An 18,300-nucleotide genomic window follows, 5' to 3' on the forward strand; every position below is an offset into this window, starting at 1 on the left:
AGATAGTATTTGAAACAGAAGTCATAGCTGCTACACCCATCAAATGTAACTCACCCAGCTGCACATTTAAAACACGCCTCATACACCTAACTGGATGGTTTGTTTCCATATCGGTGGACCTGCAAGCTACACGGTATGGAATCCTCAGAACTAAGCCTAATATATATGGCAAGTACTTTGTGTTTGAAATATTTTGGGAATTAAACCAGCAAAAATTTGCGTTACGGAAACGGGATTCTCAAAATTGTGTCAATTTTTCATCAGTCATTGGTAGTTTAAAGAAAGCAAAACTTCATCCAGAATATTATGTGCAGTTTTTAAAAGATACGCAATATTTGGAATGATTTGGTATTTGCCCCTACAACACAGTGTGTATTTTAGTTAAAGACTACTTGTTTTCAACTTCACACATAAGGTCGTAGGGGCTGAATATGCGGAATTAACAAATGTATATGTTTGAATATGTATGTGTATTGTTTATACACTCTTAGAAATACCGGTTCAAATAAATGATCCGATTTCCGTGTCATTTTAATTTGAACCGTTTCTGATCACTCTGAACCGTTTACGCAATCACTTCGAACCTATTTTGCATGCATGGTGGGAAAGTCTTCAAACGCTTTTGAACCAGTTCCCTGATCAACAGCAATGCAGAATTCCCATTGGTCGAGAGCAACCTATTGGTCACGTGCCTTCTGACGCTGAACCTATGACTCGAGTGAACGATGGAATTTGTTGAAGAAAAGCATGTAGAATGGGGTCTTGGAACGTTTGTCGCATTCTTCAAAGGTAAAATGTTAATGAAAAGTTACCCGAGCAGCATTTTTCTGAATCCAGTTGCTCTATTAATTTAAACTTTCTTTCCAAAAATGCAATTTTTTGTACGTAATACTGTAGATTGTCGAATGGAGCCGTTGTGATGTAGGCTCGCCTTTTCTACGGTTACGTATATCGTGACCCATTAGGTATACGTGCAGTATTCTAGGCCTCACTTAGGCAATCACGTTACTTACACCCACAGGCACTCGTAACGTTAAATATGTGTGTAGGCCGAGTATTATAAATGTTGCGTATATAAGCGCTGGTAGACTTAGCACTATTTTTCATTCACATGAAACAACTGTGAAAATACCATACATAGCTCTCGCTAAGCCCAATGGACAGTCAGCAACCCAGCTAAACAAAACTAATAGTGATAATTATAGATTCAGTGTCACCTCTATTATTTGTCACTTAATTTAAAATTCAATATATCAGCAAAACCGCATTGTCACAAAACAAAATTAGCAACAACATCCTTAGCCCATGCATGTTGGGTGTACTGCTCACTTGTATGAACATTCAGGTAGGGCTTGGGCGTCATATTGTCACCGTACATACTCTGAGCAGAAGTAGGCAGCATGCAATATTTCAATGTGAATCTGTCGGTAGATTTTTAGTTAACTTCAACTTGGCTGTAGGTGTCCTGCCTCTGGTATACATACAAGCTCATTGTCATGCCCATGCATCATTGCGTTTTATGAGATAGTGTTTCGCGAATCTGTATATCTACCAAACACATCCATAGTGCATGAATTCGTGTTGTGCTCCTACCACTTCGTTGATTCGGGTTGACTTTGCAGTTTTAAGCACTAGCAGTACTGTACCCAGCATACTAACGTTTAAGCACTACTGCAATGTTAGCGAGTAGTTTGCTGTGTCGGTGAGTTAATTGTGCTCTTGGGTATTACTTTGCTTCGCAGAAGCACTGTTAAGGTCATTGATGTGATTCTGTGAACGCACAGTATAGCCTACACTCTGAGTCTGTGACTTACTGTATGTAGTATTATGCTTTTTATTTTCCTTTGTACCAGTATCCTTTTTCCTTTGATTTATCTTTGTCAGTGTCAGGCATTCATCAATGGTCCAGATAAAAAAAATGAAGAGCAAATGTGGGCTTCCTTATCCTGGGTCCCCCTTTGGCTAGGGTTCTGGATATGGTGAACCTACATTTCCACGTGGCCTGACGCAACCAGCCAAAATACAACAGACCATTATTCTTTGGTATGAAATATGTTAAGTTAGCTGTAGTATATGTTGAACAGAAAGTTATATATCCAAGTTGCCCCCTTAGGTTTACTGTATTTATACTTCTTTTTACAGGATATTCGAGGAATACTTCAAAAGCTTCAAAAAAGAACAATAATTGAGGAAATGGAAGCAGGATTACTAAGCTACCACTCCAGGAAAAAGGTGGTGAATGCCCTAGTGTCTCACCTTATCACAACGTATGGAAAATAGTAAGTGTAGTATTGCCTTCTCATTACAATAAGGGTAAGCCCAGATGCTTCTCGGTGCATTCAATGAATGTCGCAGTGGCATGGTCCCATTACAAACCATTTTGGACACCACTTTGTCCATGTTATGAATATGTTATGTTCATGATTTTGAACTCCTTGATGTTAAGAGCCTGTTTGGAAAAGTACCAAGGAAAGCGCTTACTTTCTTGCAGACTAATGCACTAAACAAGAGGACACTATTAATGAAACAGTAGGGAAACTCATTGATTGCTTCAATTGTCTGGTTTATCTTTTTACATTTACAGTCCGAAGTCTGACGTAAAATTGGCCATGGCCAAAGCCATAGTAAGAGATTTCAAGCAACTAGATAATGAAGATCGTGACGGCTATGTAAGTTTAACTTTATATTTAATGTAAGTCCTGCTGCAATTTAAATATTATACAACTGCCTCATATTCTTTGAACACTTCTTAACTTCCTATGAAGAAATGATGGCACAGCATCAGGGTCCTAGATAAGAGCTCTGTAATTGCTTTACTTCTTGGCAGTGTAGAATTTTATGAACCAATGAAAGTTTTATCATGATATGATGTATTTTATCCTTGTGTGTACTATTTACTTCTACAGATGATTTTAGTGAAGACCTTTCATCCATGGTGACATGGTTAAAGTGCCATATTGCCCCTGCAGACCAGGTTCTAGAGTTCATGGCAAAGACTGCAAAGGCCAGAGCTGCTGACATCAGGGACAATAAACAGAAGAAATTCTCAGATATCTTAAAAGAATATCCAAGACTTATAGATACTGATGGAATGGTACTAAATGGTACGTAATCTACAAACAGCACAGAGATGCACTTTAAGTACATGTGGTGACGACAAAAACAAATACTAATCTTAAATTGAAGTAAGTGAACACCACATTGATTCTGGACTGCAGCTAGCAAGCTCTTTGTAATTTATTCAGCTGTGAAATCACAAGACAGCTACTGGACCAATGGAGCCTGTTGCATTTCACTTTGGTTGGGTCCAGTATGTAACGCTGTTTGTTAAAGAAGTATCAAAGGGTGGGTAAATGTACGCACAGTTTGGCAGAACCTCTAGAATAGTGTTCAAAATATCAGGAGTAGTCCTGTGTTGAAATATCACTCATTCAGAGATTAATTGTCATGTATTCCCAGTCATTCTATGTAATGTGTTTATGTCATGGTTATTAACCATCATGTCAAAGATAAGAAAAAAAGCAGTAATTAAAGAATGTCATGCCATTGCAGTCCACATCCAAATAATTTGAAAGCAAGTCTTGAGCATAGATTGTGATCTCCACCTGGAATACAGGGCCTTACTGTTAGTGTACTTCTATTGACATTCTGACATTTGTTATCGTAGGTAGAACAAGACTTCAAGATTTTGTTTCCTGAGGCATGTGATGCCCTATTCATGAAGTGGCCGAGCCTGGAAGAGAAGGTATTGGCCTATGCAAACAAGCAGGTTGATTGGAAAGATATATTACATTTTCATGGAAACCTTTCCACTAGTAAGTGATTTTCTATTTTTTGTTAATCAATTGTTTTCATTTTGCATTTCTGGCGAAGAAGGGCTTGGGTTTCTGCTAAAAAGGTAGTCCATTTCTAATACTTTTTTAACAAAAAAATACTTAATGTGACACTTCCTATTTCTTTTTAGTAACAATATTGAACTGTCTTGAAACAGGAATAAGAGCATTCCTTATTCCATTTACAGTTTGCTTAGGTGGTGCCATTTCTCATAGTGGAATGTCTCAGTCAGAAAAAAAATGCATATACAGTTACTGCATATTGTAAATCCTTACCTAATTTATTTAAATGGTGAACATGCTGTATGTCTGTTTTTCATTTAATTGGACAATACATTGCGTCCATTCTAATACCAAAAAATATGCTGATGTATGCATAGCATAAACAATTGATAGGCCTTCCCAATCAATGTTGGAGAAGACATGCTTCATTTCACTAGATCAAGCATATCAATAATCAAACGTGGTGTGCCACAATGTTCTTTCCTGAACCTAGAAATAGGTAGATAGTGAAACAGAACAAGGTTATATTGAAGTGATACGAATTTATTACTTTGAGAGGCATTATTTTTAAAAATCACATATCAACATGGCCTCACTTGTAAGATAAGGACACCCCCTCCCCCCCCCCAAAAAAAACGGGATAATCAAATTCATGATGGGCGATGCTACACACTGTGGGTAACACCATCAGTCTACTCAACTCAATGTCTACTCAATGGAAAATGCTTTAAAAATCTGAGACCAATGTTTTTCACTCTGAACTTTATTACTTTTTTTCAGATGAGAAAAGGAGTAATATTGCCATCCAGGTGCTTCCTTTGCTCTTTCCTCCTGGTATATCAAGGACAGTTGGTAAGAAAGGCCCAAACAAGCATGCCACCATTCCTGAAGCTTTGTGCCGTTTCATTCAGTTTGAGGAGGTAAGAGTAACACAGTGAAAGAGAACAAGAACACACAAACAAATATATATATGTATATATATATATATATATATATATATATATATATGTATATATATATATATATATATAGATATATATATATCTATCAAACAAGGCCCTGTTTCCACTTAAGAATGATACCCTGAGTTTGGAATCAAACTTCCTACCTTGTTGAATCTGTGATCATTTATATTGATACACATAAGTTTACATGACAGCAGATGCAAAACAGCTACTTCTATTGGCCCGCAAAATAAATGTTTATGTATTACATAATACTTGTTAATACAAAATATATTTGATATGAATATATATTTAATATATTTATATATATATATATATATATATATATGTATTTATATTTATATAAATATTTATATTTATATATATATACATACAAATATATAAATACATGCTCTGTTCAAGGGTACCAAAATGGGGTAAAATACCCATTCCAAGTGCAATTGATTCAACCAAAATGCTGTCTTTAAAACTTTGTTGTTTACCAAACATTAGATTAGAAAAAAAGGTAGTCATAGGATACTTTTTAAACCTGGTCATACAAAAGGGTTAAAACTAGCGAAGCTAGCTTAAACTCTTTTTAGGGTATAGTGCAATTTTCATAATTCCAGTTAAAAGTATTGGGGTGGGGCATATAATTGTCAAGCTCTAAATTTTAATGGAAAGTTTAATCTGAATACTGTTTCCCCTTATTCTCTTCTTTAGATTGGCACAAACATACCAGACTTTCTGGAAAACATGCAGCAGTTGCAGCCGTTTATGTTGGCCTTAGGGGAAAGGGAATGCGCAGAACAAGTCTTTGTTGTCGGGAAGAACATTTCATGTGGCAACAGCCTTCTGAAGGCCTTAGATATATGTCTTAAAGTTATATACGTTTGGACATGGACTACCCATGGGAGTGTCAAAACACCTGGGATTTTATTCAAAAATGTATTTATGGACTGGGTGAGGGAAAGGGTAAGAGCACCTCTGCCCCAAGTGTTACCCTGCTGAAGAACTTTTTGGCCAAGGTGTAATATTCTTTATGGTAGATATTCATTCATTTACTTCAGTTGTTTTCTATCGATGTCGATGAGTCCTTAAGGTTAAATGGTCATACTGAAAACCTTGTAATAAGGCTAACACAACTGCAGCAACTTACGTTTTCTCGTTTCTTGTGCAAGGTTGTCTAAATTATTTATAGTAAATGTCAACATTTGTGGCTTACCAACATAAGCCTAACCTTCAAAAACTTTAACCAATCTAATAGGACTATCAGTTCCTTTGTGGCAAGAAATCACAAATCATTTTAGGCTATCTGGTCTACCTTTGCTTGTTAAATGAGACACTTATTCTTTTAATTGGTTTATTTTGTCCACTGAGCATTACACTTCCTTGCAACGATTATAAAGTTTCAAGAGTTTTTAGAAGGGAGTCAGATCATCCTCTGTGGTGAGCCTGTAACATTTGCAATGTCTTATCAGTTATGGTATTTACCTTTTGTTATGCATTTCATAATTGTCATAGCTTCTTGCTGGAAACACACCTTGGTTTACTTTGGCTGCTGAATAGCATCTTGCAGTTTAGAAGTCCTCTTACTGAAAAAATCCTTTTAACTAGTTCTTGGAAATTTGTTTTCTCTTTTTCTTCTCTATTTTTGTTATCTGAAGTAAGGGTTTAACTATTTATTCGTATGGTTTCGTATTATAAAATTTTAATCTCATCTTTAGAAGTGTTTAAATCCTTGCAATAGGCTGAAGTAATATATACAAAGATCTCTGTACATGAAACCTGTGTGTTTACAGCATAATTAAAAAAAGTAAATATCACTTCAACTTCAATCATCTCCTTCTGTTGAGGAGATTATTGTTTTTGCTTAACATGGAAGTCAAAGGTCAGCAAAGGTCAAGGCATAGGTCAAGGCATAATAACACACATAATGACACCATGTTAACACTATCTCTAGAAGTCATAGGAAAATTGAAGTTAAATAGCAGTTTAGTCAGACATTTCAGTACCTAGCAATTTCTTTTAAATAGCATAACACTTCAAACTTCCATATAATGCTTGATATCCTAACATACACTTCATCGAATTTAAGGCTATGCCTACAGTTTGGAACTCCAAAATTGTATTTTCCAAGAAACATCAGTTCTTGAGGTATAATTTGTGGCCAAAACTGAACTAGTTGGAGAGTTGGTATATTTTTTGTGAAGGTATGTATGTTCAGGAAACGATATTTGGGGATCCCTTTGTGTGTAGATGATTTGTTGTTACTATAATTATTAATTGGTTTTATATCCTGTAGTTATGTACTTTGCGTAATAAGTTATATATTGTAAAAATAAATATATGAAGACTTCATCCTGACCCTCATTTGAATCATTGTGTTATCTTTGGATTATCAATTTGAACCAAGATAGAATCAGTGTGAACCAGAATTACATCAATGTGAACCGGAATGTAGTCATCCTATCAATAAACAGTTTGAACCGGAATCGGATCATTTTATTTGAACCAAGTCTTCGGATCATTTTGAACCGGCTTGGTTGGGTGCCCGATTGATCCAGTGTTTGGTTCATATTTGATCCGTTTCTGATCATATCTGAACCGGGAATTTTAAGAGTGTAGTCCCTGTTTTACATATGCTTGAGGTCCCGAACTTGCTTAACTCGGCCCTGGATGGTGTATTAATTGTCATTCATTCATACTTAGTAAAGATTCCTAAATCCTATTGGTCCATTCAGGTCAGCTGACCGTGGTTACTCCTGTGAGTAACGCACGGTAAAATTACGGGGCATCACTTTAATAAATCTTTGGTAATATGTAACCAAAAATGTTTTGGTTTTATGATTTTTCCCCCACACAAATGGTAGTGTACGAATGAACGGGGTTAATCAACGGTCTAGCGTGCGTTACTCACATGATTAATGCACTCCAGGTGTTAATGCTATCGCTGGATGCGCTCGGGCTCCGCCCTCGTGCATCGCTTGCATTATCCCCGATCGTGCATTAATCGCTGATACAACTGTGATATGAGTCATATAACGTGATTAGTTTGCTTCTGCAAACTATGGTGGATCTTTCTCCCGAACTTACGTTTAGGGACAATATCCAACTCGTTTCATGTAGGATCTCTTAAACCCATGTAATCCGCTAGTGGCTCGCGGACCAATAAAGGCAACCCATTTAAACTGCCAGCTCTTGTGGAGGTTCAGCCTTCTTAGTCAACATTATCTTCTACGTGTATACAGTACTACCACTAAATATATCAATATTTAAAGTTCAAAGTTTAACACCATCGACAACGAGTTAATACATTACTGTGTATTTTTATATATCGTGTTCAGCAGGCCTACCAACGCAATTAAATGTAAAACGGGCTGAAAAGCATCAATAAATCAGTTAAATATGAAACGGCAAAGTAAGTACAATTATTCGCAAATCACTTTATATAGCCTGATCACGCATGCAACATATATAGTGTGATTTCATGAGCTCACCCCATCCACGGATGAGTTTCCCTTCTCCAGTTCTTCATACGCTCAACAGCAGCAATACCGCTTTAAACTACTCGAATGATTTATCTACATAAACCTTCTACCAATAATGTGGCTACCTACTAGAATGGTAATTTTAAAAATATTTCAGTGTCGATGCCTGAAAACCTTTAAATATTATTTCTCATAACAGAAATCATAAATATTTTTTTGATATATATATCGTATAGATTTGCCATATTCAGTACAAGAATCACATTGCTTGTGAAGTCAGATCTCATTTGAGGTCACCAGTGGTCAAACTCTGAAAACCATTTTACATGATATCTAACGAATGGAACGTGGATACTTCTCATATTTGATGTGTGGATGCATCACACTGAATACAATACCAATATTGTTGTTAGCGGAGGTGTGTTATTCCACGTACAGTAGACGGACAGTGTTTACCATGCATAGTGTATACACCAAAATAGTGCTACAGGCCATTTATATTGCAACAACTATCTCTGGTTAACAAGCATACGTCTAGTGCAATAACAAACATCGGAACCTCAGTGCTTTTTTGCATTATGGTTAAAAATACAACAGCAACAGTATTGGGCTGAAAGCAAGTTCAACATCAGATATTGCAGCCAATGGAAACGTTGCTGACACATCAAGCATACAAGTATTACAGTATGAACTTTGTCATCCTTCAAGCACACTTAATATTTTTGAAACTAACCAATATTTCAGTCCGGTGAATAACATTTAAAAGTTCAATAAAATAAATGTGTAATCTTGACATGACACCGACCTTGTTAAAGAACTTTGAAGATTTTTCACGGGGAGGGGCAAGTATCAAAACTAGATTGAACCGAGTGATACTATTATCCGAGATGTGCGAGTCTATATATTTCTGGTAGGGTTTTAGTTAGGATGGGGAGGACAGTAGTTATAGTTGGGGTAAATATCAGGCAGGTACCAGCAGTTTAATAAGTTCGTTGGTCGTCCTAGAGATGTCGAGATTAAACACTCCAGTAAGAAAGAAATACGTAACTATAAAGGTCTCAAAAACTAATGACAGTAAACTGATTCCTTCCCGATGGGCAATTAAGTCTTTATTTGAAAGTGTTCCTAATATCGGAATAACTGTTTCGAAAACTGAAAGAAATGGACATCGTAATTCACAAATACGTACTGCAACAAAGACGCTTTAAGCTAAACGTGCTTTTAATGTTAATGTGCGAGAGTAGCAAGGAGTTGGCTATTGCTTCTTAACTTGATCCGAAAGAACATTAATAAAATTCATGTTTTACCATAAAAGTTTTACCTTCCAATCAGATGGTTTCGCTGATGGTAAACTGAATCTCCAAAAACGTATGGTTTTTATATTAGTTAATCATTTGCTCATCTTGTTCGTGGTATGATGGTTATTCGTTGATGGGTCACCAACATGACTTCAATTATCAAGTTGATTTAGGACATTTAGGCATGTCACGAACTTGCATGTACAAGTTAAATTTGATCAGAATTGATCATCAGCTAAGCGCGCTAAAATTGCCAAACGATTTCAATGGTTCCTTTTCGAACACTATGATTTTTCAAATTCCTCTCATTCGTTAAATATAATTAAGAACCAGTAACACTTTAAATACACTTAAGTATGTGTGAACTTAATATGACTTCTTTGTCAGTCTGGTGACAATACTGATGATGTCGGTCAGTGCTGATGACAATTTCTTTGTTTATTATGTAACCGGGAACTACAAGTGGGACTCCTTGCAACCGTATTTCCATAAATAACTTGTAGTTATAAAATGATTTGCATACAATCATATTTGAAAGCACTTTACATGGACAATAGTCAATCTGAAGTACAACAATATAATACAAACAAAGTTCTAAATGTTTATAGAGTAGTCCAAACAAAATTAGACAAAGATATCAATCAAACAATCGGTAAATCAATCAAACATTAATCAGGAAATGAATGAACTAAAAATTACTGAATAATAAAAACAATGTTAAGAAAAATTAGAAAAATCAGTCAAAAAAGTATATGATAAGAAGATGAATTTTAAGCTAGGATTTAAAACGATAAAATTAGGATCAAACAGGAAGTGCCGGTGGCAGGGGATTCCACAGAACCGTTATTAATGTGGGTAAGAAATGTATAAAATAAGTTACCTTTCTATGAATATAAAAATGTAAGAAATATATAAAGATATGCAAAAATTGACATAATTTAAGAAAAACATATTCATATAACAATTAAAATATGTTAAAATATGTAGGAATAGGCTGGAAGTGTCACAATATGCAAATGTAAAAATAGGAACAATACCAACTAAAAATGAAGAACAGAAACCGGTGATGACGAATTACATAGTTTCACTATCCGTTATACGTTTATTTCCTCTACAAGTATTAGTACGCTCTATCACAACAACACGTAGATCTACTCAATGGTTGGTGAATGGCTAGTACTTTCGAGTAATATAAATGCCTCTTTGAATATCTTTAATTTCTATGTCGGTACCCTATTGACATCACACGCATCTGTATCTGGCTGTCATACAACCCTGTTATATCGGTATAATATTTGGAATGCTTGCCGAAGTCGGAATTGTTGTAAACGAGGCATTCCATTTAAATAAGACTCCAGTAGACTCTTAATACTTCTCTTATAAACAAAAAATAGTCTTAGATCATTTTGCAACTTAAACCGAAGTAACGACCTACTTGAGAGTATTATACGGTATAATATTTAAAACGATAACGATGCCCCTGTGATTTTCCCAATTTTCATTGTAATTTGTTTTCATAGTTACAAATCTAAAATTCGAGCTGCCGGCTGATTCCTGGCAGATGTTGCAACATCTGTCTGACTATATCATACACGGGAGCTGTTTTCTTCGCAGATATTCCCAATGATAATATGTATGGGACTCACTGGAAAATACAACAGCAGAAACAAAAACATGATCAAACTTGCCTATTTAGATACAGTTGTAGTCTTGATCTTAAAATCAGGTAACTGCAACACATGTTGTAAATAAACTTAATATATATATATATATATATATATATATATATATATATATATATATATATATATATATATATATATATATATATATATATATATATATATATATATATATATATATATATATATATATGCAAGGAGATAAAACATACATTGGGTTACTACTGACACAGATTGAACCCGATGTTTCTGACGTCTCTTATACAACGTTTCTCATAATTTGCGTGAGTTCGTGAAAAGAAAGAAATTTGAAATACAAGTTTCTACCATGCACGTCTCTGTACAATTTGTACACTTTGTATATCTGAAACAATTCGAAACTATTAGATATTCCAGTCATAGTTGCACATCTGCATTTGAAACAAATTATATGTTTGAAAGTATGAGTAATAAGGGTGCTCTTTCCATTCCTCAGTAGGAATTGCATTTTGGCAATGGTGTCATTGCTCCAACTTACTTGCTGTTTAATGAATACTCCTAAACGGATAAATGAAAAAGAACAGCCAAAAACAAAGGAATTATGCCATATTTCTGTGTTATAATCGATTAATGATGAAGTATACAGTTGTGTCTGTATTTTACCAAAACCAAAGGAATTATGCCTCATTTCTGTGTTATAATCGATTAATGATAAAGTATATAGTTGTGTCTGTATTTTACCGAAAACAAGATAATTAAATACATACACATTTTTATATTAACTTCAAAACCTATTTTCCTATTACTTTTGTACTTTTGTTTATCTTTTGTCAGAACCTCTAGACTTTCCGAGCGCATTTGAAACATAAACAAAACGGGGGTGGGGGTGGGAGTATATTGAGATAAGTCAATCATACTATTAGTTAATATGCCTTACACGACTCTGTCGTGAATAATTGAAAATGTCATTCCTTCTGTATTGTACGAAAATCGTTACTTAAGAAATAAACATTGCTCCAAACGGATGTTTTATTATCTGTTTTCCTATCTCCTTGCTACGACGAGCTTAACGTTTAACGGTATTAGATTGACACCAAACACACGAGACTTCACGCTACTGCGTCGCATTTCTTTCTTACATGATGTATGTATCTTTCTTTTGAATCATTGTAACATCATTATTAAATGATATGTATTCGTGAAACCAGTATGACTGAGACCAAAGCCGAATCGTAGTGAATATTTTATGCGGTACACAAACACTAGACCCATATCTACTTCACTGATCATATAACGACGAATAAATGTACATCACCCGTGTAAAAACAGCCTAAAATTCAACACTATGTCAACACAATGTGGTTTTAACGTCTGGTGGGTAGAGCTCAGCATATATCGTATGTATAAACTGCACAACTCGAACTTTGATACCAAATTATGATTTTTTGTTTGTTTTTTGAATTGCGTTATTGCATCTTACTGATTCGAATCCTGCTATTGACAACGCCACCTTCTAATTGATCAGATCCTTTTTTTGCATTCATTGCACTTTCAACGATGTATTGATTGTTTTGTTTAAGTTCAAATAATTATTTATAATTATGTATTAGGTGATTTCACTAACGAATGGAGAATAAATATGAAGAGAACACAAACTAGTTAATGCGCCTTAACTTGGGAACTGACATATAATTATTAACATAACATTTTGTAATATATGTATCTGTGCGGGGACGAATAATGTGGAATAAGAAGTTATAACACTTACACACAATGACGTCGGTGAACGCGAGTTCGTAAGCAATAGTCAATATGGTTTGACTGGTAGGTAGTTGTAATCATTTACATAACGCACCTGTTAAGTTGGAGCGAAGTTTTTCGTGTTTTTTTTTTGTTTGTTTTATTTGAACTAACGTTAACACGCAGTAACTGCTTAAATGAACTCATGCCGTGATGAAATGTGGAAAACTGGGAGGATGGTAGGCCTTTATTCATTCCCACAGATAGACTGATTACACTCTTGAAAACTGCTAGTTTTCTCTTTTTATTATTTCATTCACACTTGACCCAATATGGTTCTTTTGTTGACTTTTCAAAAATGCGTAGCTTAGAGACACTAAATTTGGAATTTACAACTTTTACATGGAGATAGAAAAATAATTTATATTGAACAGATGTTTTGTACCTGTTTTATTTATTAAATATAATCAATCGTTCTACAGTTACCTTGATTCGATAGGCATTATCAAATCAATATTCTCCAATATCTCCAAATCGCATGGTTTCGCTTATGAAAAATGAATCTAGGAAACGTATTGTTAGATATGTTGTTTTATTTGCACAACTTTCTGCATCATAATGGTTATGTGTATGTAAACTACCGTAATGCACTGAGCGAAAAGATATAAGGAATATATTTCCCCATTCGTGAATTGCATGATATAAATGTCAAAGCAAGTTAAAATACATCAGCACTGGTTCCAAAGTAAAGCGTGCTAACATTTACTAAACCATTTCAAAATACATGTCTGAAGAATCGCATTCCCAACATTTTATCCAGTCATTAATGATTATTCCAAAAAATTGTAAATAACAGTAATTAATCGGCATGTCAGCAAGGTGTGCTGACGTTTCGACAAAGTTTAACATTGTCTGAATGTATATCAAATTGTAGGAAATACCGATTACTGTTCGTGATATAACGTTTATACACAAACACAATATATATCAAAGGTGCAAAGGTGATGTTTGTACAATTCAAGTACATTATTAATGACAGATAAGGCCGACCTACTAATTTCATATCGATCACATATTAAGACAGTATTTTGCGAGATAAGAGTTTATATCGTAATATAAATAGCAGAAGCTCTTATCAATGTTTAATACAAATATTAAAGTAAATAATTTAAACGTTCTTCTTTTATCACGTAGACCAACATTTTATATTCCACACTTTTTTTATTTTATTTCCCGTGATACATTTATTTTTCATTTGCTCCTTGGCCATCAGCTCATGACATGATTAAAAATATATCAATTAAGTAGACTAACTAACTGCAGAGAAAGCAAGCTTTCCACTGATGCCGGTTAACTAATTCGAATATGTAAAATTTAGTCTTTTGTTGTTTGAGCTTGTGCAAGGACAGTGCATTTAACTGCTGTAAGTAGTCTCTTTGTCAGGCTTTGCTGATATTCGGTAGTAATATGAATGTGAATCTATTTATAATCTACATGGTTTTTTTTGCTAATTGTTATATTAAAATAGCATCATTAGTTGAATTGAACAAATATTACGTATAAAAAAGCTATCAAAAGAAGTTAACTTCTAGTATACATCGGTAGATGCTGGTGCCTTTTATCTTAATTGATTGACAACCGGTGCATATGCGGGAGATGTAATGCCACGGTATATCCATAACCGCATTATTATGGATGCATATCTCTAAATATGTATGTCGATACCATTCAATATTTTGAAAGATTCGGGAGTCGGATTGAGCTCCAACACGTGTTATCGGGTAATTCATGACAATTCATCGCGTGGTTCCCAGGAGATCCACTCCAGTTTACTGAGACTTACAACATACATAATGTTGCCCAATTTACACAAAATAAAATGAAGCATAACAAGTTTGTGAAGCTGTAACTCTAGCGGTCCTGACGAAATGGGACGATTAAAACTACCATCTTTAAACTGCAAAATAAGGTCACATTAATATCCATGATATCGAAAACTGCCAAAAAAGGTCACATTAATATTCATGATATTGAAAAACTGCAAAATAAGGTCACATTAATATTCATGATATTGAATGCTTATGGTTTTTTTATGCATAAGTTACAAACCTCAGATCAAGTCTATGAACTGACTCCTGGAAACACTATGCCAAATCAGCAATTTCTGTAAGACTTTTGAAGCCAAAAAGATCTCATAATAGACAAGTCACTGACGGCGGCAGTAGTTTTTACTTTCTAATTTCAGAGTCCTTTGTACTTTGAGTCACGTAACTGTTGCCATTGGCACTATTATTGGACTCCAACACATCGAAAAACAATTAACAAAACTAGTTGTACCAGTTACCAGTTACTGCTCAAAAGTACATTGTATATCAGGGATCTGAGTCAAGCTTCAAAGTATTTGAATGAAACAGACGAATCTTTAGATATAAATCTGGTATGGGAAACATAGTATGAGCTTATTTGGGAACGGACTATCAAATTATTTCTCCTACCTTACCTGAAAAATGTGCGCATATGAAACAGATGCCCAAAGTTTCATTTCTTTCAGTAACTAGCCACATGCCCTTAATAATGCTTACCAGTTTGGGACAATTTTACAAACTGTAATACTGAAACAATTGTGAAGACCAATACTGCGGTACTGTACCATTGGGTTCAAGGTTGAACTTTTCATAAAATCATGATATTATTCGGTTTTGGGGACAGCTTCTCGACATGAGTAATGTAATTAACAATAGAGGACGTTAAACGTTATAGCAACGCCATATTGTAATTTGTGAGATAAAAGTTTATATTCTTTTAACCTTTTAAAACGAGAAATTGTCCCATTTCCCTTCAAGAGTAACTATTTCTAAATGTCATGGCTTTGAAATATGAGCAATATTTTATTAAAACATTTAACATAAAAATTCTTAATATCATCTGTTTGTTAGCCCGGTTAGCTTCTCAAATTAATCACTTTCTTGAAGTGTCGAACATTCAAGCTATGCGCAGAGAATACCTCAATGCTGGTTTGGTTTCGCTCCTAATGTTCAGCTTTGAAGTAAGACAAGAATAAGTGACCAATTAATCTATAAATATGCATGGCGATTTCTTACAGTTTTTTTTCAAAATATGTTTTAAAGTCTAAGTACTTGTTTGTTAACATTTAAACTTCGACCTTTTCCAACTTACTGCCCTTAAAGCTCAGTAGAAATGACACCTTTGTATGAAATCTGTATATCAATATTAATCATTTTTATTGAATATCTGTCATAAAATATGTCGCTGTATGAAAACATTAATTAATTACATCTCGAGCCTAAGGCCAGGCTGTAAATTGCCAACTTAATGATCCGATATAAATCAAAACTAATAGAAAGTCGTTAAGTGACACAGTTGAAATATATGTAAATAAAAAGATTATATTATTGAAGTAAAATATTGCCTCTCTTATACTCTAATTGATTTAAAAATAGTAGTTTTGATCAATATTATTATATTCTAAACTTGCCCTGGTGTAGAGATGAATACAATTTTATTAGAAGGTTGATACAGCTATAGTATCAATATTCATGAATAATGGAACTTGTGTTACAAAATGCATGTTATTTGATTATGATGTAAAGTGAATACCGACATTGCACATGAATCTCTTTCACTTTAAAAATGTACAGGCCATTTTTTTCCTTTTCTGATAAAAATGAATTGATAAGTAACACCAATATATTGCATTAGTTTCCTACATTTGAAGGAGATCGACTCATTGTCATATATAGACTTTATATTTTGTCTTAGCATGTAAACAAATTAAAACATTAGTAACTGGTACGACAAACAAAGCTAAGAAGTAATTTAACAAGTTGAAAAATAGAGCATTTAAACGGCACTGTTCGTTTCTATATTTTATTCTGGTAAACGATAGTTCTGAGGACTTATATCACAGGTTTCAATGAGTCACAATTTGTGTTTAAAGCTCCAACTGACCTGATTTTCTTCACACTTGGTAAGACGGTGCCCCATGGTGGGAACTTGTGATTCGTATTATTTCAAAGCGGAAGGTGAAATGTGACAGGTTGTATTCAGTAAAGTGCCATAAATGCAAGGGAAACTACTAAATTATCTAAGGTTGCAACCTTCTCAAGAACTACAAATCATGAGGCATTACGGTATATATTGAGTGCACGTTAGTGTTAAAAACAATATAAGTTAATATAGCTTTTGATTTATAGAAACATTTATCAATTGAAACTGTTGCAGATGATATGCCTAGCCTGTTGGGAGTCACAAAACCCCCAAACAAGATGTTCAATATGGTACGTTTAATTTGGTTTGTTGTGGGAAGTATTCAATTGATAACGAAACCAAATACAAAATGGGAATGTCAAGCTATAGCAATATACGTGGTTACCCTGGCAAATGAGGGCAAAGGTCAATTTTGTGTCTAAAGCTCCAACTGACCCAAACCTGACCTGAAATATCAGAGGTCTTCTTCAGTAAAGTGCCATTGATCTACTAGAGTATCTAAGGTTGCCACCTTCCCAAAAACTATTAAAACATCAGGCATTATGCTATATATTGAGTGTAATTTAGTGTTACAAAATCTACCTACACGGCTGATCCGATTGCCTTCAAATTTGGTACGAAGGTTCTTCATGATAAAAGACCCTTAGAAAACAAACACTGCCTCATTTCAGAAGTTTAACTATCCAACATGCAACTTTTTACTTTAACTCAAACAGGGAGCGGTGAGTTGACTTGTCAAATTATATTAAAATATATAGTACTAACTAACCGGAACGAATGTGGGAGTAAACGTCAAAAGGTCACATGTTACACTTGTCAGAGAGCGGCCTTTCAATATCACTCTAATGGAAAATATTTGGTTGACTTGCAAACTTCACAAGTTTAATGGACATTTCAAGTAATATCAAAACATGTTTTACCATGATAACTTAAGTAAAAAACCAACGGTCTCGGTCAAAATACTTTTTTTCTATAACTCTAGGGCAAAATCATGGAATTGTCTTTCAGGTATAATATGTACGTCTCATTTTACAATTTTCCACAAACTCTTGCGTAGTTGGGGATGTTCAGCTGCATGATTTTAGTAAGTATAACGTAAAACAAATATATTATAGTTTACACTTCTTCATTTCTTTTCACCAGATGATCATCTAAAATCATGGGTAACCGCCGCTCACGCCCTACAGAACAGGAACTTGATTTAAAAGGTTCGTCTTATTATCTTTGAATATTTTCAAATGTCTGCTTGAAAATATTTGTGTAAAAAGGTAGGGAGGGGAAACCGTTCATGTTGATCAGTCTACGTAGTTGAAGACTAAACG

General features: G+C 34.5%; 1 protein-coding gene across 5 annotated transcripts; it reads left to right on the forward strand.

Annotated features, from left to right (window-relative positions):
- The first annotated feature begins 484 nt into the window (after positions 1-484).
- On the forward strand, positions 485-7,403 carry LOC139983441 (uncharacterized). 5 transcript variants are annotated; one of them, XM_071996992.1, is made up of 7 exons: positions 486-789; positions 2,143-2,279; positions 2,585-2,669; positions 2,907-3,094; positions 3,668-3,815; positions 4,617-4,756; positions 5,504-7,403. In XM_071996992.1, exons 4-7 carry the CDS (start codon positions 2,933-2,935, stop codon positions 5,789-5,791), a joined length of 738 nt encoding a protein of 245 aa, XP_071853093.1. In that variant the 5' UTR covers positions 486-789; positions 2,143-2,279; positions 2,585-2,669; positions 2,907-2,932; the 3' UTR covers positions 5,792-7,403. The 5 variants fall into 5 exon arrangements, with proteins under 5 accessions (XP_071853088.1, XP_071853093.1, XP_071853089.1 ...); XM_071996987.1 differs by lacking the exon at positions 2,585-2,669 and having other exon boundaries at positions 485-789; XM_071996988.1 differs by lacking the exons at positions 486-789; positions 2,585-2,669 and adding an exon at positions 974-1,702.
- Positions 7,404-18,300: the final 10,897 nt, after the last annotated feature.

This window comes from Apostichopus japonicus, chromosome 16, assembly GCF_037975245.1.
Source record: "Apostichopus japonicus isolate 1M-3 chromosome 16, ASM3797524v1, whole genome shotgun sequence".
In the NCBI taxonomy this organism is placed as follows: Eukaryota; Metazoa; Echinodermata; class Holothuroidea; order Aspidochirotida; family Stichopodidae; genus Apostichopus; species Apostichopus japonicus.